General features: G+C 38.2%; 4 protein-coding genes across 11 annotated transcripts; 3 read left to right on the top strand and 1 right to left on the bottom strand.

The window, feature by feature from the left end:
* Positions 1 to 900: 900 nt before the first annotated feature.
* Positions 901 to 8,370, bottom strand: LOC132205706 (DDB1- and CUL4-associated factor 6-like). 2 transcript variants are annotated; one of them, XM_059634956.1, is made up of 12 exons: positions 7,881 to 8,370; positions 7,507 to 7,661; positions 7,332 to 7,449; positions 7,094 to 7,275; positions 6,870 to 7,005; positions 4,398 to 4,561; positions 3,969 to 4,113; positions 3,769 to 3,913; positions 3,258 to 3,373; positions 2,824 to 3,200; positions 2,303 to 2,408; positions 901 to 1,469 (listed from the first exon to the last, which is right to left on the bottom strand). In XM_059634956.1, exons 1-12 carry the CDS (start codon positions 7,978 to 7,980, stop codon positions 1,420 to 1,422), a joined length of 1,794 nt encoding a protein of 597 aa, XP_059490939.1. In that variant the 5' UTR covers positions 7,981 to 8,370; the 3' UTR covers positions 901 to 1,419. The 2 variants fall into 2 exon arrangements, with proteins under 2 accessions (XP_059490939.1, XP_059490940.1); XM_059634957.1 differs by lacking the exon at positions 901 to 1,469 and having other exon boundaries at positions 2,006 to 2,408.
* On the top strand, positions 4,703 to 7,088 carry LOC132205709 (multiple epidermal growth factor-like domains protein 10). The gene is made up of 6 exons (XM_059634960.1): positions 4,703 to 4,971; positions 5,249 to 5,554; positions 5,792 to 6,025; positions 6,078 to 6,245; positions 6,297 to 6,497; positions 6,638 to 7,088. Exons 1-6 carry the CDS (start codon positions 4,746 to 4,748, stop codon positions 6,838 to 6,840), a joined length of 1,338 nt encoding a protein of 445 aa, XP_059490943.1. The 5' UTR covers positions 4,703 to 4,745; the 3' UTR covers positions 6,841 to 7,088.
* A 370-nt stretch (positions 8,371 to 8,740) lies between the features above and the next one.
* On the top strand, positions 8,741 to 12,427 carry LOC132205708 (alpha-1,3-mannosyl-glycoprotein 4-beta-N-acetylglucosaminyltransferase A). Of its 2 annotated transcripts, none has more exons than XM_059634959.1 (12): positions 8,741 to 8,971; positions 9,394 to 9,493; positions 9,834 to 9,980; positions 10,036 to 10,221; positions 10,277 to 10,457; positions 10,516 to 10,688; positions 10,740 to 11,008; positions 11,059 to 11,166; positions 11,218 to 11,417; positions 11,473 to 11,600; positions 11,653 to 11,768; positions 11,823 to 12,427. In XM_059634959.1, exons 2-12 carry the CDS (start codon positions 9,400 to 9,402, stop codon positions 11,856 to 11,858), a joined length of 1,638 nt encoding a protein of 545 aa, XP_059490942.1. In that variant the 5' UTR covers positions 8,741 to 8,971; positions 9,394 to 9,399; the 3' UTR covers positions 11,859 to 12,427. The 2 variants fall into 2 exon arrangements, with proteins under 2 accessions (XP_059490942.1, XP_059490941.1); XM_059634958.1 differs by having other exon boundaries at positions 8,741 to 9,007.
* An 852-nt stretch (positions 12,428 to 13,279) lies between these two features.
* On the top strand, positions 13,280 to 21,705 carry LOC132192585 (H(+)/Cl(-) exchange transporter 4). Of its 6 annotated transcripts, none has more exons than XM_059612607.1 (14): positions 13,283 to 13,432; positions 13,952 to 13,987; positions 14,425 to 14,531; positions 16,820 to 16,949; positions 17,366 to 17,715; positions 17,982 to 18,143; positions 18,197 to 18,484; positions 18,554 to 18,719; positions 18,773 to 19,199; positions 19,524 to 19,678; positions 19,735 to 19,945; positions 20,304 to 20,470; positions 20,522 to 20,759; positions 20,812 to 21,705. In XM_059612607.1, exons 1-14 carry the CDS (start codon positions 13,405 to 13,407, stop codon positions 20,900 to 20,902), a joined length of 2,556 nt encoding a protein of 851 aa, XP_059468590.1. In that variant the 5' UTR covers positions 13,283 to 13,404; the 3' UTR covers positions 20,903 to 21,705. The 6 variants fall into 6 exon arrangements, with proteins under 6 accessions (XP_059468593.1, XP_059468590.1, XP_059468589.1 ...); XM_059612606.1 differs by having other exon boundaries at positions 13,292 to 13,564; XM_059612610.1 differs by lacking the exon at positions 13,952 to 13,987 and having other exon boundaries at positions 13,280 to 13,432.
* The last annotated feature ends 19 nt before the right edge of the window (positions 21,706 to 21,724 follow it).

Genomic DNA, 21,724 nt, shown 5'->3' with positions numbered 1-21,724 from the left:
CCGACGACGGCTTTTCTTACTTCATAGAATGCAGAAATGAAGAAAGCCAAATGTCATGGAATTTATTCATAAAAAACAGCTGAATTAAAATATAATTGAGGATATTTTCTTTCAAGCAGATCAAAGGAATGATATTTTTCCTAAAAAATCACAGGAATATGTAAATTTCAATAAAATTTGCATTCATTGTTTCAAAAATTTGTCCATATTTGGTTATTTTACTTATAATTTTTTCAAAAAAAAAAAAAAAAAAAAAAAAAAAAAAAATCATAAAAAAAATTGTGATTTAATATTTTTGTATGAATAAATTTTGATTACTGAGAAAACCTTACTTAGAAAAGAAACAACCTTAAAATTTTTGCCCACCGCAAATTATCATCATTTGTACTTAAAACCTGCTTAAATCCGTTCTGTATTTGAAAAAATTCAATCGCAAAAAAAAACGTGAGACATTTTTCCTTACCTTTGGCGAAATCGACTCAGAAAGGACGGGCAGTCTCGAGACAAACGACGAACATGATGCAAATATTTGAGTCCAAAGTGCAAGCAAGGTCGGAGGAAGGAATTTGTCGAGAATCAACTGCGGGGTGGCTCGGATTGCTCAGGAGATGGGAATGTTTGGAGCTAGGACGGCTGCTGATGTGTGGACAAACTAGAGTCGTGCGTTGTTGCCCAAGTGGCTGGCGGGACGCGACTGCTCCTGCCTCACTCTCTGCTCCCTCTTCTCCGCCGCACCCCCTCCTCCTCTCTCCCTTCACGGACCGCCTGGATGGCTATGCAACCGGCGGCACATTCCCCCTTTTAAAACCACGCTAATTAAGATTAATTAATCGGCGAGCAGGGATTTGAACTAAAATGCAACAACTTTATTTTGTTTAAAAAATTAAAACACAACTTTTTAGATTCATTTTATTATATTGGATATATTTACATCTGAACTTGACCAATAATTTTCTTCCTTAGCTTGGTTTGATATTTATTTATTTTTTAAATAAAATACACAATTGGCAACCTGATGATTTATGACCAAAAATTATTCATCGTATTAAAACTAAAAAATATTATGTCTTATATCACCAGGCTTGTTGTAATATGCAGCTCATAGGAACCAGAGAGAAAAAATTAACTTAATTAACCCAAAGAAGAAAATATAATTTTCAAATTATCTCAATTACACAAATTCATCAGAGCCCTCTGCACTCAATCTCCTATACAAAAACTTTGATACTGCTTATTTTTTTATAAACATTCAAAAATAAATTAGACACTTACATAATACTAAATAAATAATTAACAAAAGGACAGTGAAAGGGTCGAGTTTAGAAAGAAGAACACACAATTTTTTGTGCCAAAATAAATAAAAAAGCATGAATTTTTTTCGATCTCGTAAAAAAGTCCCAAAAATTTGCTCTTGCCAAATCAGGACAGGTCACTCGCTTGTCTCCTCTGGCGTGCCAAAGGTCGCGTACCTGCGGATAATTATAAAGTGTGCCAATTCGGGTTTTGCCCAGGAATGTGATTTTGAAAGAGGACACGTACACAATTTTGATAATCCAATTTGCGCAGATGCAGATGTGGGCATTTACAAGACGTTTTAAATGGTTGTTAGTGCGCTCAAATAAAATTCATGCTTCAAGAAAAGAAAACACGATTAATTAATTGTGTCAGCTGAAGTGAAAGGAAACCATCAGCAAATAATTCGGCGGGTTTATTTTACAAAAAAGCAGCAGCGGGGAAATTATATTATGCAACCACTATTAATTTTATCAACATTTTCACACACTTTTAAATGGCTATGAACCAGATTTTTCAACTATATTTATTATATATATTTTATTTATTAATTTGAATACGGTTTTTATTAAATACAAGAAATATCAGTCCAGAAATAACCAAAGTATAATTTAAATATAATTTGATTTGAAATACTAAAACCAAGAACATTCATATTCGGGCATAGTCTACCAATTTCTAAAATTGACCAGGTGATTTGAAAGTCTGATAATAAAGCTTTACAGTTATATTAACAAAATTACTTTTTTAAGCATACATAAACTTTTAAAACATACAAAAGAATGAGTTTATTTTTTTTTAAATAATTAATCTGTCAAGCAATAAAGACTTGTTATATAAATTTCATTGCGAAGCTCTTTGTTGAAATGTGAGTGAAACCAGCGATGATCTATTATCACAATGGAGGTTTTTTTTTAAATTGCGAAAAATGTTCGAATAACCACACTTGAGACGATCACAAAATCAGATCAGTTGGCGCGTTAGACTCACTCAGCTGGTTAGGACTCACCTCGCCTGATTTGGTTGAGACACGCCAACATCCGAATCATGAACGAGGCCGGCACTGTGATCGTGTCTCGCGTCTCTTGCAACATTATCTTGTTCCGAACCATCAACTGAAAAAAAAAATTCAGATCAGTTCAGAGGAAGAAACTGCAAGCAAGGATGGAAAAAAATTATAATTTTTTAAATATAACCTTTTCTTTACAAAATAATTGACAAAGAATAACTTTAAATCTGTTTGTTAACACTGGGAAAAGTTAAAAACAGTAGCAAAGGTAACAAAACATTTAGTTAAAAATAATCTGTTTTTTTTCAGATAATTATGAGCCAGAAACTTTTTGGTGTTAAATTTAGACAATCTCTGTAAAATTTTTTATAAAATCATCAGAAAAAAATGGGTTTTTAGTAAAGAATTCAGTTACAAAATTGGTTCATTTGATTTTAAATACTTCATATTTTAGAAACAAAATAAAGGTTCATAATGATAATCATTCTAATTATAAATCCCATATGCCCGAAAATCTTTACCCTCTCAGCCTCGACTGAATCGAAGAATGGCATCTCAGCCATGGGTGACCACAACTTGATGTCATAGTCGATGCCCGAGGTGGCCAGCAGAGGCAGGTGTGGGTGCGGCTGCAGACTGTTCACCACATGCTTGTCCGCCTCCAACAGCATGACCAGTTCGGCGCTGTGTTTGTCCCAGACAAAGACGTGGCCGCAGTCCGAGCCAGACATGATGTAGTTTTCCCCCCAGAAGGACGCCTCCTTGATCATGGTGCGCGCGTTTCGGTGGCCGACATACTTTTGCTTGGCCTGAGGGGTCAAAACGTCCGTTCGAGAAAGGTGCAGACCGACCTCTTCGTTGACTGCTTTTTCATCATCACTTTCCAGAAAGTCCTCAGCTGTGGAAAGAAAGGTTGTAAATTTTTGAAAATTTTGTTTCAACAAAGTTTTATTACAAGTCGAGTCTCTTTCTCCACTGGTGGACGGACCTGCCGTTGAAGAAGACGGAAGTGGAGATACCCTTTCAGGGTTGGGGAGCGACACATTCAATTCTCTGCCAGGCTCATTATCCCTGCAATCAAATAATATACTAGAAAGTTTCAAATGATTTGAGGCTTAAATATAAATTTGAAAATTTCAGATACGGTTACATAATGATGAAAAATTTTTAACAATTTTTGTGAAAAATTCGTCAGGATTGCTTGTTTTATATTTTTGAAATGTTTATTTCACTGGCTTAAATTTTTGGACAAATAGAAAAATTACCCGAGCCAATTTAGCTAACCGCTTCTGTCTGGACAGGCTTATTGAGATGGTTAATTTGACCACCAATGTGACCATAAAAGTAGTTTTTTTCATAGCTATGGTATCATTTTAAAGGCCGCGCAAAGTTGGATTTTTCTATACCAATATTCAAACCCAACAAAACAAAACTTTCCAAACCCTTTATAGTAAAATAACTCTTGCCTTCTTGTGTCCACTCTGCCAGCGTTTTCGGAAACTCCACCTAGAGCCAGTCTTGTGGCAGGGTCGTTAAGCATCCTGGCCAAAACGTCCGTCATCCTTTGCATCAAGGTTGCTTGCAGGGTTGGACGAACTTGCGCTATTTGCTCTGCACACAAGTTTCAGCATAGAAATATCAATAAATCAAGATTTTTATAATTCACCTTCGCTCTCGGGTCTAGCGTTGGGCCCTGTGTCCGACCAGTCCCCTCGAAGGCGCAGTCTTTTGATAGGGGGTGCAGACTTCGAGCTGAGCTTGCGAGTTGATGTTCCGTTCGAGTTATAGCTTTGAGCACTAGCTGTGATTTCCTGGTGGTGTAAAACAGATAATTTTAAATTATTTCTTAAAAATTAATTACCAGTTTTGATTATTGCCCCATTATTTATGCAACCTTTTCTATTTTGATGAAATATAAATTTTAAAAATTAAAGAAAAACGTCACATTAAATTTAAAATTACTCAAATTATATTTTATAAAAGAAAATATAAATTTCCTTGCAAATTCTGATACATAGATTAATTCAATTTAATGTTTTATTCTTTCTTTCATATTTTGAATTAAATTGTTAAAAGTAAATATAAATTAATTCACCTGTATATTAAACAAGTACAAATAGTCTGCGGAGTAGCTGACTAGCATATCATCACCATTGGGACTAAACTTTAATGAAGTCACTCGATAGAGTGCATTTTCAAGATCGGGCGCCGTAAACGAACACAGGGCCGACTTCCTAAATCCGTCGTCTGGTTTACCTCCTGCAACAATCGGAATGACAAAAATTCTTAAAAAATGTTCACAGTTTTGTATAAATCTTATCCATGGTATACAGAGGAAATTCCAAATTCTTTAACGCCCTATTTTGGGCACACAAAAATTCTCATCACGCAAAAGCACATTCCAATCTGTGCGGCGCCGGCAGTGGAAACAAAAGCGTTTACCATGATGCTGCTCGCCGCTCTTGTGCTGTCCCAGCTTTTGCTGCAAGGAGGGTGCGAACCCTTTTACAACGCCCTACCCCGATGCCCACCAGGACAGAAGGGAGAGTCTTGCGAAGAGATTTGTCCTGCAGGCTGGTTCGGAGACAACTGCAAGTTCAAGTGCGCGTGCCAAAACAATGCTTTCTGCTCCACTGTGGATGGCGAATGCGACTGCAGACACGAATCAGGTGACCAAAATTTAATTTGAATATAAATTTGGAGGTGAAGCTATATGCACTGATTTTAAAATTCGGGTAAAATGAATTTGATTTTTATCAAATTTAATCATGTATGTTATGAGAAAAATAAATTAATAAGAAAATTCCCATAAAAAGCAATTTCCTAGAATTGAATTTTATTTTACAAATTACCTTTGAATTAAAATAAAAAAAATCATGAACAGGAATCAAAAGGATTTTTTTTTTGTATTAAGTGTCAATAATTATTTGAAAAATTTGATCACAGGTGTGAATGGCACGCGAGGTGTGGCTCTGGCCGGCTGGACAGGTCTGATTTGCGACCGCCCCTGTCCGAGAGGGCGTTGGGGGAGCCTGTGCAGCTTCGAGTGCCCTTGCATTGAGGGCCAGGGCGAGTGTGACCCGCAGGTCGGCGAGTGCCAGTGCCTGACCGGCTTCATGGAACGCGAGTGCGCCCTGACGTGCAACCACCTCAAGTACGGCATCAACTGCAACAAAAAGTGCCACTGCGGCGAACACGCTGACAGCTGCGACCACGTGACCGGCCGTTGCAACTGCCACAAAGGCTGGCACGGTCAGAATTAAATAATTAAATATATGCAATTCTTGTTCAACTTCTGAGAATAAACCAAATTATTTTTTAAAAGTTTTTTTTTACAAAAAATTTATCATAAAAAAGTAATTAACTAAATGCAATTTGAATGATCAATTTTAAATTAAAAAAATAATTTCATTTATGTATTTGCTTCTTTTGCTCTATAAATATTTAATGCATCTCATTAAATTATGTTTTGTAATTTGAATTTTTAAGGTTGGATTTGCGACAGCCGGTGTGAGGATGGTTTCTGGGGCGAAGACTGCAACCAGACGTGCAACTGCGGGCCAGGAATTGTGCCGTGCAGACAAAACAATGGGTCCATTTGCCACTGTCCGGAGGGCACAACAACAGACAAGTACGGACAGTGCTCAACTCGTTGTCCGAGAGGGACGTACGGCTACGGGTGCGAGGAAAGCTGCCTTGTGTGGAAAGGAAGAAACGTCACAGGTGAAATTTTAAAATCAATTCCCACACCAGATGGATTAGAATTGCAAATTAGGGTACCACATTGATGAGGAGGAATCCTGCAATCCTGGCAATGGTGAGCTTATTTGTTTGCCCGGCTACGACGGCGTCAACTGCTGGAATTCTTGCCCAAACGGAAAATTCGGGCCACTGTGCAGTGGCACTTGCGAGTGCCTCAATGGCGACTGCCACCACATAACAGGTTTTCATCTATTTTCAAATGAATTTTGATAAATCATTTCTTTTGAATCAGGCGAGTGCAGATGCTACAAAGGCTGGACTGGCAGCACCTGTTCCGAACGCTGTCCGCAAGGATCGTACGGCTACAACTGCACCTTGAGATGCACAAAATGCCACAATGGGGGCTTCTGCACAGGCCCCGAAGAATGCGTCTGTGCGGACGGTTGGACCGGAATAAGTTGCAAACTGCTTGAGTCGAAAACCCTCGTTGATGGTAAAGCTCTTTTATAATACACAACAAATTTCTTTTAAATTGAGTTACGTTAAAAAAAAATCATTAATTTTGACTTAACTTAAATTAAACGAAAGCTCTGCATTAAAGAAGCAACTGATTGCTTTTGAAATTTGTTCCAGAACTGGAACACAACTCTACCAGAATAACCCTAACGCTGGCCGCAATCCTGCTGGCCATTCTGTTGGTGATGCTGCTGATTTTCATTCGCTGCACTCGTACCGAGCAAACGGTCCAGTATGATGTCACCGAAATCAGAGGCAGCAACGGCAGCGACAATTCCCTTTTCGACGGGTGGTACCGCAACATGGTGCGAGTGGCCTGACCTGTTTAATTAATTTAAAACGGACTTGCCTGCGGACTTTGTGATCAAGTTGCGACGATCGAAGAGCCGCACAGTGCTGTCCGAGCAACCCACGGCTAATTGATAAGGCCGCATTTGATTGACGGCCATTGTGGTCACCGCACCTTCCCAAGAAAGTATCACATCCTGAAATTTACACAAAAGTCTTCAATGTTTGTCTATACATCAAATATTAAATTGTAAAAATACAATAGTTTGGCCTATTTTTCTTTACCTCACTGCAAGAAGACTGCAAACAGCTGCTCCTTTGTCTGAGATCAAAAAATCTGACTGTCCCGTCCTCGCCACAGCTTAGGAAGGTGTTGCAGTCGCCAGGCACTGTTTGTACATTATACGTGGTGCCGTAGTGGCACTTGAAGATGCTCCTCTGTCCTGCCTGGTCCTTCCTTGTCATGTCTGCAAACCACGCCACTTACATTTAGATTCAATAAACGGTATGAATGAACAAGTACCTGTTACTAGGATTAATCCCTCTCCAGAACAGGAGACGACAATGCTGTCGTCATTGTCCACTAAGTACTTGGCGCTGAAGATGTTTGCTCGGTGAACAGTCTTTTGTTCGGCAACAATCTTTGAAAAAAAAAAGAAAATCATAATTTTAAAATTTTTTGTGTCGCTAAAATTTACTTTATTCAAGAAGCAGTTTGTAATGACCAGACGCTGGTCATCGGAGCCTGAGAGGATGCAGTCGCCTCTGGAATTCCAGCACAGGGTATTGACACATCCTTCGTGAACTCCCAGAGCTTTGCTCAGTCTCATCCTTTGCAAGAGTTCTTTGCTATCTGCAAATTAAATTCAAATTAATGTTAATTCTGAATAATTATTCTATTTGTGCGTCTAATTTTTGGTTTATGTGGGAAAAACCAGACCAAGAAGTTGAAAATAAAAACAAGCAGCTCTTTTAATTATACACACAATGCAGTTTCTTCACAACTCAATTAATTTAATTACAAAATTAAACTCGAACAACAACACGCATACAAATTGCAGTATGTACATACCTTTGCAGCTGCTGTACAGGGCGGCCCTGTCCCTGTGCGTCTGGCCGTACGGAAGGTCGCAGACATTTTTGAAGAAGTTCCTGGACGTCATCTTGCTCATCACATGGACCACTGCGAAGAGCGAGGAGTGCTGCAGCTGCTGGTTCGAGAGAGACGCTCCACTAGACTTGACACGATTTGCGTGTCAATGCAATAAAAATAGCAGCGCCAGGCCCGTTGGCAAATGCATCCCCGATTACAAGTTTTATTTTTGGGCTCCCCTTGACCCACAGCGACGGTGCACAAAACGCGACCCAGAGCTGCCGGGCACGTGCCGCACCCCGAAATGCTACCTGTGCAGGGCACCGGAGCTTTCACAGAGCACGTCAGCAGGGCACAAAATCTTCTTACGGAGCCACCAAATCGTTTTCCGAAACGAAAAATTGCAGTCTTTGATACCGCAGGCAAGCCGCAAAACAAGTCGACCCAGGACGAATTTGTTATGTGACGTCACGTGAATCAGCTGCAAAATTTAGCAAATTGTAAATAAGTTTATACCGGTATTCAAACTTTTTATAAAACGGTTTACCAGTTTTTCAAGACTAAACGAAAGAAATTGAAGTTTTAATTTTGTATTGACGTTTACATACTATTTTTAAATTCGTTTCATGAAAATATTTGGGTTTTTCTAGCCTAATAAACCTATTTTTTTTTATTTGCAAAATACCGGTACGCAAATAATAACCGGTAAGCTTTCCCACTTCTGCAGTGGCGTAAATGGGTAGTACTTAGAGTAGCTAAAAAAAGGTTTTCGGGTAAGATTTATGATTAGACTTTTGAAGAATGGTATCTCATGAAGAGCGTCTCCTTTCTTAACACTCCACTGGAAACCACGATCCAAAACTGGTTCGTCGGGTTCCGTCTTCCACCAAGCAAAAAGCGAAAGGATTAAAGTTGGGCTTATCTTTACACTGCAGCAGTGTCCGTTCCAACTCTAATGTCAACTGGAGAGAGCGACCGACACCTCGAGATTTCTACAAATCGCCTCGACTCTGCTGAAAATAACTCGTCAATGCATGATTGATTCGTAGCCATCGGCATCCTGCACAAACGTGAGAAACCGAGAGCAAAGAAAAGTCGCATGCAAGGTTATTTTTATTCAAAAGTTTTTTGATAAAAATCGATTAAATGAATTGAATGCACGGGGCCAACTTTCGCTTCAATGGAATTCTAAATCCTGTGGCGAAAATTACCCATCTCATATTTACCATACATAAAAATTTGAAACCAATTTTTTCCTCCATTATTGATTACACTTATCACTTATGTACGTACTTCATTTTAATTCCTTGTTGTTTAGTTATTCGTTGGGAATTTTTTACTGATATTTCAAAGTCTAAAGTTATTGTTGCCTTCAAGTTGAGGAAATTTATTTGAGATAACCTCTCCTAGCTGCACAATTATTGTGGCTTATACCCAAGAGGTTATCATGAATTTAATGTTCCCAAAATAAACAATTTTTGTCTCTTTGCAGACGACCATGGGATGTCTGACGAGGAGGCGTCACACGCTGGTGCTGCTGCTGGTCCTGATTTTTGTGCCCTTCTGTGCATTCATAATATTTGCCGAGCCAGGTATGAACCAAAAAATATTTATTTCAAAAATCAAACCCCATTAATTCAGGAAGCTGATGCAGATGGTTAAGGCCAGAGATCATGGTGATTTAATTGAATAAAAAATCAATGTGGCGAGATAAGATTAACTAATCTTTTTAATAAATAGTGCCGTAAATCCTATCAAGGGGCTTGGTGTCGGTTTCTGTTCATGAAAAGTATACGACTTTGTTGTTATCACACAATATTTGAATTGCACCTTGTCACTTTACTAATTAATATTGATGAATGATTTAACCCCCTCAATTTAATTTAAATAAATTGTAAAGCCATCTTTCTGATAAGATATATTTTTTTGCAGATTTGAGTTTGGAGCAAGAATTGACCTCGAAGATGGCAGAATTGCAAATGCGGATCCAACATCTGGATTCGCTGCACCAAGAAAGGTTACAAGAAGTCAGGATCTTATCTCATTACCTTAGCAACATAGTCTCTACCTCAAAATCAGGTTAGTTTCCCAATGAGCACTATCGTATCTTAAAAGTGACACTTAAACGTTTCAGAAAATTTATCAGTTGGCGCAATGGGAGTCGACTCGGAAGCTCAAAAACTCCTGCACAACTTGACCACCTTTGACTTTGGTTCCAATGCACTGCACATGCCGTCGGTCTTCCACTTTTTGCCTCATTTGCTTCACAACCCAGCAAGCCTCAAGCCTGCCTACAGACTTTCCAAAGGCAGAAGTGGAGGTTTGTTGAGTAAAAATCATTCATTTTTTTTTCTCAAAAATTATTTTATTTTCAGCGTCAATGGTTCTTGGAGTTCCTACTGTCAAAAGGGAGGTGCAGAGTTATTTGCTCACAACTTTGCACAACCTGGTGCAGAACCTCAATCCGGAGGAGCAGTCAAAGACCTTAATAATCGTCTTTGTTGCTGAGACAGACCTCGAGTATGTCGAGTCGGTGGCCAGGGAAATTGAAATGCAGTAAATTTTGCAAGATTATTCAAGGATTAAAAATTGAGCCAATCTTTTTCATTCAAAGGTTTTCTCCCCACGTCGAGGCCGGTTTGATCGAGGTGATTTCACCTCCGGCCTCTTACTACCCTGATTTGTCCAACCTGACACCTTCGTTGGGAGACTCGCCTGAAAGGTTCAAGTGGCGGACAAAGCAGAACCTGGATTTTGCTTTCCTCATGATGTACGCCCAGCCTCGAGGTGAGAATTGTTTTACCTGAACTGTCTATAATTTTAAAATCTGTAATCCAGGAATTTTCTACACCCAGTTGGAGGATGACATTTTGGCCAAACCAGGTTTTCTCACCACAATGCTCAACTTTGCATACCAGAAAATCGCCAAAAACGAGTCCTGGTTCGTCATCGAATTCTGCCAGCTTGGGTTTATTGGGAAAATGTTCAAGTGCGTTGAACTGCCCTGGCTGGTGGAATTTTTCATCATGTTCTACACTGACAAGCCTGTGGACTGGCTCCTTGATCACGTCATCACCACAAAAATTTGCAGTCTCGACAAGGACCAGGTTTGTGATCTTAAAATTTTTTATTTTTTTTTCTCATAAATTGTTCACAGAAAATGTGCAAAAAGGCCAAAAACCAACTTTGGTTGCATTTCAAACCATCGTTATTCCAGCACATTGGCACTCATTCCTCCCTGAAAGGCAAAGTCCAGAAACTGAAGGTGCGTCTCAATTAAAGATCCTTAGCAATAACTATTATTTTAACTTTTCAGGACAAGCATTTTGGCAAACTGATGCTCTTCTACCCGCACACAAACAATCCGAAAACTTCGAACATCAAGGGCGGGGTCACGTCGTACAAGCAACACACTCTAGTCAGAGCGTATGCCGGGGAAGACTACTTCTGGGGACTTTCTCCTCAGGCCGGAGACAGCATCGTATTCAGTTACGATCCACCAATCAATCTTTCGAGGTGAGTTTTTTAGTAATTCTCTTGATGAACTTTAAAATGATGAGTTCGTGTTTAGATATTTGTTCCGAAGTGGCAACGCAGAGCATCCATCAGACAAATTTTACAACACAACAATTGAAATACTTCCACTGAAAACACCAAGCTCTGATCTAAATGTCACCCCAGATGGATACGTCATAGTCGGTATGTTATAAGTTAATAACAAAATTGACCAAAGAAATAAGGTTTTGATTAGGAAAATTTGATACGGTTGGAATTGCTGAGGGATTCGTCAATCCAAAACTTTTCCCCATCAAAGAGCTCAAGATCAGCATTCACAGTGAGAGTGACAACTGGGTTATTTTAAATGAGGTTAATTATAATAAATTAATTAAATTGATGGAAATAAATTTATTAATATTCCAGATTCTGATCGAAATTGAGCAAAAATCCGAGAGTTGACCGAATGTAAAGCGTAGAATCGATTCTTCCGCAAACTGACTGACGCTGGTGTCAGTCAAATATTGAACATCTTCACCACTGTGCATTTCCCTTCATTAAATGAGTCTGTGATACTATGAAACTATAATCAATATTTGAAAAGCGCAGTTGAACTGCAGCACACATTAATGCTTTTGTATCAAGAAGTGCCAACCTTTTCCTTTCCCAAACTTCTCAAGGCTTAGTATTTAAAATAGTTTGCCACTCTTTCAAAGAAATAAATATGTATGATCCCATTAATTTGTTTGACAGAGTAATATAAGAAAGTACACTTCATCATTTCTTTTGTTAATTGATTGTGCCATTGTTCACAATAAGTACATATTTTTCCTCTTCATACATTTAAGCTATTGTGATTTCAACTTTCCTAATACCTTTGTAAATCAGCTTTTGTAAAATATAGTGCTGTACAATAATGAGATTTTACCAAGTCTTCTTGATAGGAATTTCCCTCCCAAAATGCATCTAATTGATAAAAAAAAATGTGCTATATCCTTACTCCGGCTATTTTTGTACCGTTGATTCTGCTGCCATTATTTTCACCATTTTGCTGCCAACTAATGTTAATTATAAAACTGTAGCTGCGTTTTTAAACGAGTGATTGAAAGTCCTGCCTCGTTTGAATGTATAAAAGCGAAGACTTTCCGTACAATAAGTGCCGTATTGTAATTATAGATGATTTGCATAAATTGAAACAATCGTCTTAAAAGTATAAAAATGTATATCTTTTTTACACTGGCCTTGTTCATCGTCATAAAATTTTAAGTTTGTATATATGTTACGAATATGTTATTTTGTTCTTTGTGGCTGAATAAGAAATAATTTGATTGTGATCGTCATTGCCTCTATTATATAAAATGTAGATGTGACATCAAGAAATTTTTGAAAAGAAGTAAAGAAAAGAATTTAAAGAGATATATAAAAAAAAATTGGTTGTGATAAATTGATAATGAAAAACGAAATAAAATAAACTTGGGTTTAACAAAAGTGTCTTTTTTAAATGTAGTTTTAAAATTTTTTTCCTTTTTTTCAAATAAAGTATAGATTTCAAATTTGATTCAATCAATAATTATTTAGCAATATTTTTATTAAAATAATTTTTAATGTCTAATTCAACTTATTTAAATATTTATTAATGTAGATTTACAAATGATTTCCGCTGAAGAGTGGAATGATTAAGAGAAAGTTTGAATTTCTTTTTAATTTTTTGGAGAGAAAACCTGTAATTCCACTTGGTCCCTTGCAAATTTGCAAAACCGGTCGGTCACCCTAACAATATCAGGAGAAAAAAGGGTCAGGTGATGGAAAAAATCAAAGCTGCGGCGCCGCGCCCTCCCCCTCTCTTCCCCTCCCTCGCGCCTCGCGTCATCGTCGCTAAAAAGTCACGTGTTTTGTTTACTTTCTGGTGCACATCGCGAGGTTGGATTTGTGTCGCGCGAAATGCACCTGATTCGTGCGTCCTCAGGAGGTTCTTCGAGCACCACGCAGGGATGATCGGGGCCGCAAGATGAACGTCTTCAAACTGATCAACAACGGTGAGGGTGCGAGTGATTAGGCGGGGTGTTTTTTGGTGCGCAAAAAGTTGAAAATTTCTTTCGTCAACACAATTTAGCAGAGTTTCGCATGCGGGCTAAAAATGACTGACGGTGGTGACAAATGGTGGGCGGGTAAGCAAGCGGCCTGTGACAATTTCAACTCTGCATGTTTTGCTCCATGAATTGAATTGTTATTTTGAGAATTTGAAATTTCAGTTCAAAAAGTGCCAACTCTCTTGTGTTTGACATGAACAAATTTTATACACTTTTTTTATCTTATCTCTGTGGAAAACCAAGTTTAAACAAAACACAGAGAGTGCTTCCGACTTGGTGCTTTTTCCTGCTGACTTGGAACTGCCAAATTTAAATTTTACTTTTTTAATTTAGTTGGAATTCTGCATGGATTTTAAGGTTTTATTTGAATTTGAAAACCGAACGTGGTTTGCATGATTTTTTTTCCTAAGAGTTTCAGATTTCTGGACTTTTAAATAATTGATTTTCAAAATTAAAATTTCGCAGATGTCAACTCAGGTGCTGGAGAATATCAGTACCAATGTAAGTGCATGAGATTATGCTGCGTGTTTGTACAACAAATAACCCAAAACTTGGCTTTAACAATAAGATTAAATAATTAGAGTTAATTTTGTTTTAAGCTTGAGTTAGATAAAATTCTGCATGAGATGGAATTAAATTTTTGTTTTTTCTATGGTACTTTTACTTTCCCAGCTTATTTTTAGTCCAACTTATAATTTAACTCATTATTACAATTATTGTGTTTCTTTTTTTTCATTTTAATATTTTATTCCCTTCATTATTTATTAATCAATACTAGTTGAAATCAATACGGAGAAGAAAATTTATTTCACTTGATGGATTTTTTGCTCCAATTGTTGCGCTTATTCTTCTCCTCGCATGAATAGTTATAAGTGTCATTGTTGCTCATCAAAACTGGAGCTAAGTTTATTTTTTTATTTTAAATTTGGGATTTGCAGACTCACGGCTGGCCACGGAGGAGATGGAGAGGGACCCGTTGCGGGGCGACGGGGTGCCCCAGTACACCAACCCCTCCTACCAGGCCCTCGCCAACAACAAGGCACCGGTAAGCTTAATGAGAGGATTATTGTTGTTGGATGATTCACGTGATCGCACGTGTTTTTATCGAGAGACGCCAAAGATAATTATTGCGTGTCTCGTCAGCAGAGTTTGCGCTTCTCCCTTCAAAATGATTTACAATTATATTTACCGGCCGTACAAATTTGCAAGCTTTAGAATATAATAATTGTCATTTTATGAAGGTTTATTTGGTTTTATGGGTTTTATAATCAAAAAATTTAAATACGTTTTTTATAGAACATTTAGTAAGAAAAAAATAGTAATAAAAACACAGTTATTAATTAGTTAAAAATTTTCTTTACTGAAAGTTTCATCAATGTTTTTGAGCTAAAATAATCAACTGAAGTTACATGATCTGAATTTTTTTTCAAATTAAAAGAATTAAAATTTTTGACTTAAAATTTGAATACAAAAATATATGGAGAAAAGCATACGCAGACTTCCAAGAAATTTAGCTTGCAGTTTAGAGATAAAAAATTTACAGGTCTTCTTTCTTTGCTGCTTCTTTCGCTTGGTTTTTCTACTTGTTATTTGTGAAAGAAAGAAATTAAAAAAAAAAAAATTTGGGATTACAATATATATTTTTTTTTAATTTATTTGAATCTGGTCTGTTTTTGAGTAAATTCGTCTGAACAAATGAAAAGATTTTAGTTTTTATAATTCTTGAAGGGGACAATTTTATGAAATTTTTTATTCCTATTAATTTTGTAAAAATTTGTTATTTTTATTATTCATTATGGCTAAATTAATAAGTAAATTAATTGATGTATAAATTATAAATAATCAATGTAGGTCGTTGCAAATACAGGCGAATAAATATCAATAAAAACAATCAAGCAAAGAAATTTTTGTCGCAAGCAGTCCGTACAATAGTCGCATCGATTTTGTTCTTGAATACATATATAAAAGATGAGCGATGAGCATTACTTCTAATAGAGCAGAAGTTTCATGTTCTTGGACACTGTTAGAATAAAAATGTGCAAAAAATTGAATTGACTCACCTGCGAAACAATTTTGCGCATCACAGATTGTAAATTACAATAATAATATAATTATTATTTATAAATCATAAAACCATCTTTTATAGATTAATTAATCAATTAATTAATATTATTAAGCAAATTATTCAATTTTGCAAAAGTTTTTAATGTTTTAATTGAAAGGCACTTTTTCACCTATTTTTTTTTTTTTAATTTTCTTATACTTTGAAGGGAGAAAATAATTCAATGCCGTTAAAAGTTGTAAGCTTTTCAAATATATTTAAAAAAATTCATTTTCCAAATCGGTAATTTTTTTAGACTAAATAAACGGCGCATCCGGTTGTGCGCAGGTTTGAAAGTTTCAAACTTTGCAAGGCTTTGGCGCCACTTGTATAGGTGTGTGTTTTGCGTGTGTCATGTGATGGTGACGTTTTGAGCCATCGCTGCCCATTTGCACCCAAACGAGACCCCTGAGAGCGAGGGCCGCGACCGCCCCCGGCACGTGCAGACCCAGGATCGGGCCCGAGTGCGAGCTGAAAGGGCCCTCGTCCGTCCCAGAGCGCCGCTGGCCCCAAAATCGCCTCCGCCGTGTACCACCGCAAGGTCGCAACCCTCTTTTGCCCCTCTCACGGGTGACCCACATCGACCTGTCCGCCGGTCGGGTCCTCCCGGGCCCACCCTTTTTCTTTCCTTCGACGCTTGGTTAACTTTGTCAACGGAAAATTCCGCCTTTTGCGCCTCAAAATTGCAAAAAATGAAGAAAGCCAAATTGCATCACCAATAGTTTTGGCTGCAGTTTTCGGAATTTTCTTATTAATTTTTTTTGTTACTATTGATAACGCTAAACATCCGCATTCAAAAGATTCTATTCATCAGATCCTTTTTCTTAATTAAAAAAAATTGGATTTTTTTTATCCAATTTGGCCAAATTAAGAGGACGCAGAGTGTTGTGGTTATTTTAATTGCTCTTTTACGTAATTCTCTACGTTCTAGTTTTTGTTTTTGTTGAGATAGCACACACCGTGCGAGCGCAAAGTCAGGTTTTTTCTTCTAACAAGCTGATAAGATAAAGAAAAGAATCAGTCTTCACCAGAATTACCAACATTTTCTTGAGCCGCGCATTTCCTTCTCTTCAATAATTTTTTTCCTTTTTTATTTTTTTATTATATAATTTAATTTTTGTAATGGGTTGCGATGAGTAGGACCTCCTACCGGCTGCTGGTAAATTTTGCCCTGAATCATTGCATTCGAAACGGCACCTTGGTTTTACTCACCGTCTGCGTTGTACTTGCAGGTGTCCCACAACGGACACCTAGACCGCCTCAACTCCCTGAGCAGTGATGATGACATGATCGATATCACCACAACAGGCACCGTGTCCGAAAGAGCCATGCTCGAGGAGGAATTAGCCACGGCTTCTCACGGTAAGATTCACACAAAAATTGTTCCAGAAGTTAAAATGAAAATTCCATCAACTTTTGAAATTTTAATTTATTGGGATAAAAGATGAAACAAAATCAAGTCTTTTCGGCAAGTATTAAAAATAAAAAATAAACCATTGGCAATTTCAGCCACCAATATTGTCAAAAAACGTGATTACGGAGTCCTTAAAATTAATTAATCTTTAAAAATCATGTAGATTTTTCGACCGAAATCCTTTTTCACGTTGACTATAAAAATTAATTTTGACTATTTTATTTTATTTTTTTATTACCAAATTCAAATTTCAATTATTTTTTGTCTTTTTTTTTCATTATAAAAAAAAACGTTTTACAAAATCCATCTCTAAATGCTAATTTTTTTACATTAAATCAATATCTAATTGAACTTTCTTTTTTAGGGACAACAGAGAGCGATGACATTCCTGGCATTGGTCAGTATGAGGATTTCCACACGATCGATTGGCAACGAGACATTGCCAGGGACCGGATGCGTCACCGTTACATCGTCAAAAAGAAGCAGGACTCGATCTTTGACCTGATCCGCGGCGCCCACGACGCCTGGTCAGGATGGGTGTGCGTCCTGCTGGTTGGTCTGTTCACCGGCGCGTTGGCTGGGGTCATTGACATCGGCGCCAGCTGGATGACTGACCTCAAGTACGGCATCTGTCCGCAGGCCTTTTGGCTCAACCAGGAGCAGTGTTGCTGGTCCTCCAATGAAACCGACTTTGAACTCGGCTCCTGCAGCCAGGTACGAACAAATTTGAATTATACTTTGCTTCTTAAAGTGCACATTTTGTAAAAAGAAATATGAATTTATTAGAAATATTGAATGAAATGGAGGAGCTCAAATTTTTGCTGCTTTTTTATGAATATTTTCTAAAATCTACCAGACTTAGATTAATTCAATTTTGCCTATCAAAGTGAAAAAAATGCATTGGTAAATTGACCTCAAAATTTACATTGATCTTAGATAAATGGAAAATTTCTTCAGTATATTATGATTTTTTCTTCCAGTGGCTGACATGGCCTGAAATGTTCGGCCTCTCAAGAGAAGGCACCGGGCCTTACGTTTTGTCCTACCTTCTGTACATCCTGTGGGCCCTCCTCTTTGCAGCCCTGGCAGCATGTCTTGTGAGGATGTTCGCACCTTACGCCTGTGGCTCCGGTATTCCTGAGGTAAAAGCTTTGATTTCCACTCTCAAGAGTAAAATAAACTTTTTCCACTTTAGATCAAAACGATCCTGAGTGGATTCATCATCAGGGGCTACCTCGGCAAGTGGACTTTGATAATCAAGTCAGTCGGCATCATGCTCTCGGTCTCTGCGGGACTCAACCTGGGCAAGGAAGGCCCCATGGTCCACATCGCCTGCTGCATAGGCAACATTCTCTCCTATCTCTTTCCCAAGTACGGGAGAAACGAAGCTAAAAAGAGAGAGATTTTGTCTGCGGCAGCAGCTGCAGGAGTATCAGTGGCTTTTGGAGCGCCAATCGGTGGCGTCCTTTTCAGCTTAGAAGAGGTATAGTAAGACAAGAGCGGGCCTCGGCTCGCCGAGGCGAAGTAAATTGATCTCAAATTTTGACTTCAGGTGAGCTACTACTTCCCACTGAAAACCCTTTGGCGCTCTTTCTTCTGCGCTCTGGTGGCCGCATTCATCCTGCGCTCCATCAACCCCTTCGGCAACGCCCACTCTGTACTTTTCTATGTTGAGTACAGCAAAGACTGGATTTTCTTCGAACTAGTTCCCTTCATTGGTATAAATCCTCTGGTTCGTCTCACTTAATTTTACACAACATTTTTTTCACAGGGCTCGGTGTCATTGGCGGCGTCATTGCCACAATGTTCATCAAGGCCAACCTGTGGTGGTGCCGGTACCGCAAAGTCTCCCGTCTGGGGCAGTACCCTGTCACTGAGGTGCTGATCGTGACCCTGGTGACCGCCGTCATCGCCTACCCCAATCCGTACACCCGCATGAGCACCAGTCAGCTCATCTACCTGCTGTTCAGCCAGTGCGGCGTTTCCAACTCGGACCCCCTGTGCGACTACAATCGCAACTTCACAGACGTCAACTCGGCCATCGAGACGGCGGCGGCAGGACCGGGGGTTTACAACGCCCTCTGGCTGCTCAGCTTGGCTCTCATCTTCAAGCTGGTCGGCACCGTTTTCACTTTTGGCATCAAGGTGCCCTGCGGACTGTTCATTCCATCCCTCTGTCTTGGTGCAATCGTTGGAAGGTATACAATCATTATAATTTGGAAAATTGGAAATTTGCATAAAAAGTTACTTAAATTTTTAATACTTAATTATTAAAGTAGAAATAACCCAGTAAATATTCATGTTGATGGTAATTTTTCACTCTTATTTCTTATTTCCCAAGTTTTTTCCCTGCCATTTTGCGGTAAAAAGGTACTTGTCAAAAAATCACCTTATCATAGGATGTATCGAGTCAATTTCTCCTTCTTATTCCTGAAATACAGAACCAATAAAATTACTTTCTATTGAAATACCAAAATTAATGATAAAGATAAAAAACTGAACTTCAAATTTTTTATTTCCAGGTTCGTCGGTATTGCGATGGAGCAGCTGGCATACAATTACCCACACATATGGGTATTCAGCGGCGAGTGCTCCACTGGAGACAACTGCATAACGCCAGGTCTCTACGCAATGGTCGGTGCTGCTGCTGTTTTAGGAGGAGTAACGAGAATGACAGGTACAAATCTAAATCAATAAAATATGTACAACTAAAATATTTTTTTTTTAAATCAGTGTCTCTGGTGGTTATAATGTTCGAGCTGACTGGAGGGGTCAGATACATTGTGCCACTGATGGCAGCCGCCATGGCCAGCAAGTGGGTCGGGGATGCTCTCGGCCGACAAGGCATCTACGACGCCCACATCCATCTAAATGGATATCCATTCCTCGACAGCAAAGAAGAATTTGCCCACACTTCCCTTGCTGCTGACGTAATGCAGCCAAAGTAAGTATTTTTTTCAAAAAAATATAAAATAAAAGCAATAAAATGAGAAAACGCATTTATCGAAAACAAAGTTCCATTATGGCTCATATAAATGAAACCTAAAAATTTAGCTAAATTTATTTGGTGCCAAAACCTCAAAATAGTTTTCCCTATTTAAAATGAGTATTTCTCATTCTCATTTCTTTCCTTAAATTTAATCTGAATTCCGCAATGAGTCTTAAATTTGTAAAGATATTTCGTTAATTTACTTATTGAAATATAAAAATTGCAGTTTTGGTTATAATTCTGAGAGGTATATTTTTTTTACAATCAAATTTCCACATTTCCAATAGTTAATTTTGACCTATTTTTGTTACAGTAGGCGGAATGAGCCTTTGAGTGTCATCACTCAAGATTCAATGACCGTGGATGATGTAACAGCTTTGCTCAAAGAAACTGAACACAACGGTTTCCCTGTGGTGGTGAGCAGAGAGAGTCAATATCTCGTAGGGTTTGTCCTGCGACGAGACCTCAACCTTGCCATAGGTAAATTCAACAAAATGTCTAGTTCAGAGATTGATTGTTTCCATGTTGCAGCAAATTCTAAGAAATTAAACGAGGGCATCACGGGCCAGTCCATGGTGCTGTTTGTGACTCAAAACAACACTGAAGACGGCGGAGAATCTTCGATGGGCTCGAGACGCCCAGCGCCGCTGGTCCTCAAGAAGATACTCGACTTGGCTCCGATAACTATGACTGACCAGACCCCGATGGAGACTGTCGTCGATATGTTCCGCAAACTAGGACTGAGGCAAACACTCGTCACTCACAATGGGTCAGTAGAGATTTAATTTTTTTCTCCAGATTATAATTTAAATCGATTTCAGTCGCTTACTCGGGGTCATAACAAAGAAAGACGTGCTCAGACACATCAAGCAAATGGACAATGAAGATCCCAACTCAGTGCTGTTCAACTAGAAGAGATGGTTCAATGTGCAATGAGACAATTTTTTATGTCCGGCACTCTTCTTCCAAGTTTTCTGAACGACAAACACCGCGTCATAATTTTTAACTGCATATTATATTTTAATAATAGCTGTCTACACTGATAGGAACTTAGAAAACAATCGTCTCCTGGACGAATCGCATTAAATCTGAGCTGCTGTTTACTCCAAAATTTTGTTACCATCTGGATCCCAAATACGTATTATCTTGGCAAGCAGGGACCACTTTCCAATCTTGTTTTGTCAGCACTTCTTATCAAGGAAAATTGTTAAATTTTTATTTCTGTTTGGCAGTTTTCTTAGTTTATCAAAATATTTTATATACCATATCCTTTTCCAGTTGAAATATTTTGCCTTTTACGCTTGTTAAGGAAACTTAAATTATCGATTCGGTTCTCTCTGAGAAAACGGCTTAACTTGTATTAATTTATTTAATTGCGCGGAAATCTCAAATTTGAAAGTGCAAGTAGTGAGTGCGTGCTCGAGTGAGTGCGTGGACTCTCCACTGAATGTGATAAGTTGTGTGTGCGTGCGTGCGTGGACACCGGTTGGAAAAAGCATCAGACGTGTTTCAGAACTAAGAAAATTAAGAAGGAAAAAACCGCTTACACTCTCAATGTGTGGGAATGGCAGTGTGTATTAATTGTGAAGTCAATCTACGAATTACGATGAATTTACCAAAAAAGAAAAAACGAAATAAAAATAAATGTGAACTGATTGTGCAGCTCCATTAAAAGAAATTAATATATATTATGCGTCCAACGAAAAGCATTTTAATTTGAATTAATCCTTGAGG

Source organism: Neocloeon triangulifer, unplaced genomic scaffold (assembly GCF_031216515.1).
Source record: "Neocloeon triangulifer isolate White Clay Creek 2 clone unplaced genomic scaffold, ASM3121651v1 ptg000003l, whole genome shotgun sequence".
NCBI lineage: Eukaryota > Metazoa > Arthropoda > Insecta > Ephemeroptera > Baetidae > Neocloeon > Neocloeon triangulifer.
This window is presented reverse-complemented; position numbering and strand designations above follow the sequence as displayed.

Bases quoted from the DNA above. Each gene is read 5' to 3' on its own strand.
- LOC132205709 (XM_059634960.1), top strand. From the start codon at position 4,746: ATGATGCTGCTCGCCGCTCTTGTGCTGTCCCAGCTTTTGCTGCAAGGA. The intron at 6,026-6,077 runs GTGAAATTTTAA...ATTGCAAATTAG, and splicing joins GAAAGGAAGAAACGTCACAG to GGTACCACATTGATGAGGAG. The intron at 6,498-6,637 runs GTAAAGCTCTTT...AATTTGTTCCAG, and splicing joins GTCGAAAACCCTCGTTGATG to AACTGGAACACAACTCTACC.
- LOC132205706 (XM_059634956.1), bottom strand. From the start codon at position 7,980: ATGAGCAAGATGACGTCCAGGAACTTCTTCAAAAATGTCTGCGACCTT. The intron at 7,276-7,331 runs GTACTTGTTCAT...CGTGGTTTGCAG, and splicing joins GGGATTAATCCTAGTAACAG to ACATGACAAGGAAGGACCAG. The intron at 7,006-7,093 runs GTAAAGAAAAAT...TGTAAATTTCAG, and splicing joins TGCAGTCTTCTTGCAGTGAG to GATGTGATACTTTCTTGGGA.
- LOC132205708 (XM_059634959.1), top strand. From the start codon at position 9,400: ATGGGATGTCTGACGAGGAGGCGTCACACGCTGGTGCTGCTGCTGGTC. The intron at 11,418-11,472 runs GTGAGTTTTTTA...GTTCGTGTTTAG, and splicing joins CCACCAATCAATCTTTCGAG to ATATTTGTTCCGAAGTGGCA. The intron at 11,601-11,652 runs GTATGTTATAAG...GGTTTTGATTAG, and splicing joins AGATGGATACGTCATAGTCG to GAAAATTTGATACGGTTGGA.
- LOC132192585 (XM_059612606.1), top strand. From the start codon at position 13,534: ATGACTGACGGTGGTGACAAATGGTGGGCGG. The intron at 13,988-14,424 runs GTAAGTGCATGA...TGGGATTTGCAG, and splicing joins TGGAGAATATCAGTACCAAT to ACTCACGGCTGGCCACGGAG. The intron at 18,144-18,196 runs GTAAAAGCTTTG...TTTCCACTTTAG, and splicing joins GTGGCTCCGGTATTCCTGAG to ATCAAAACGATCCTGAGTGG.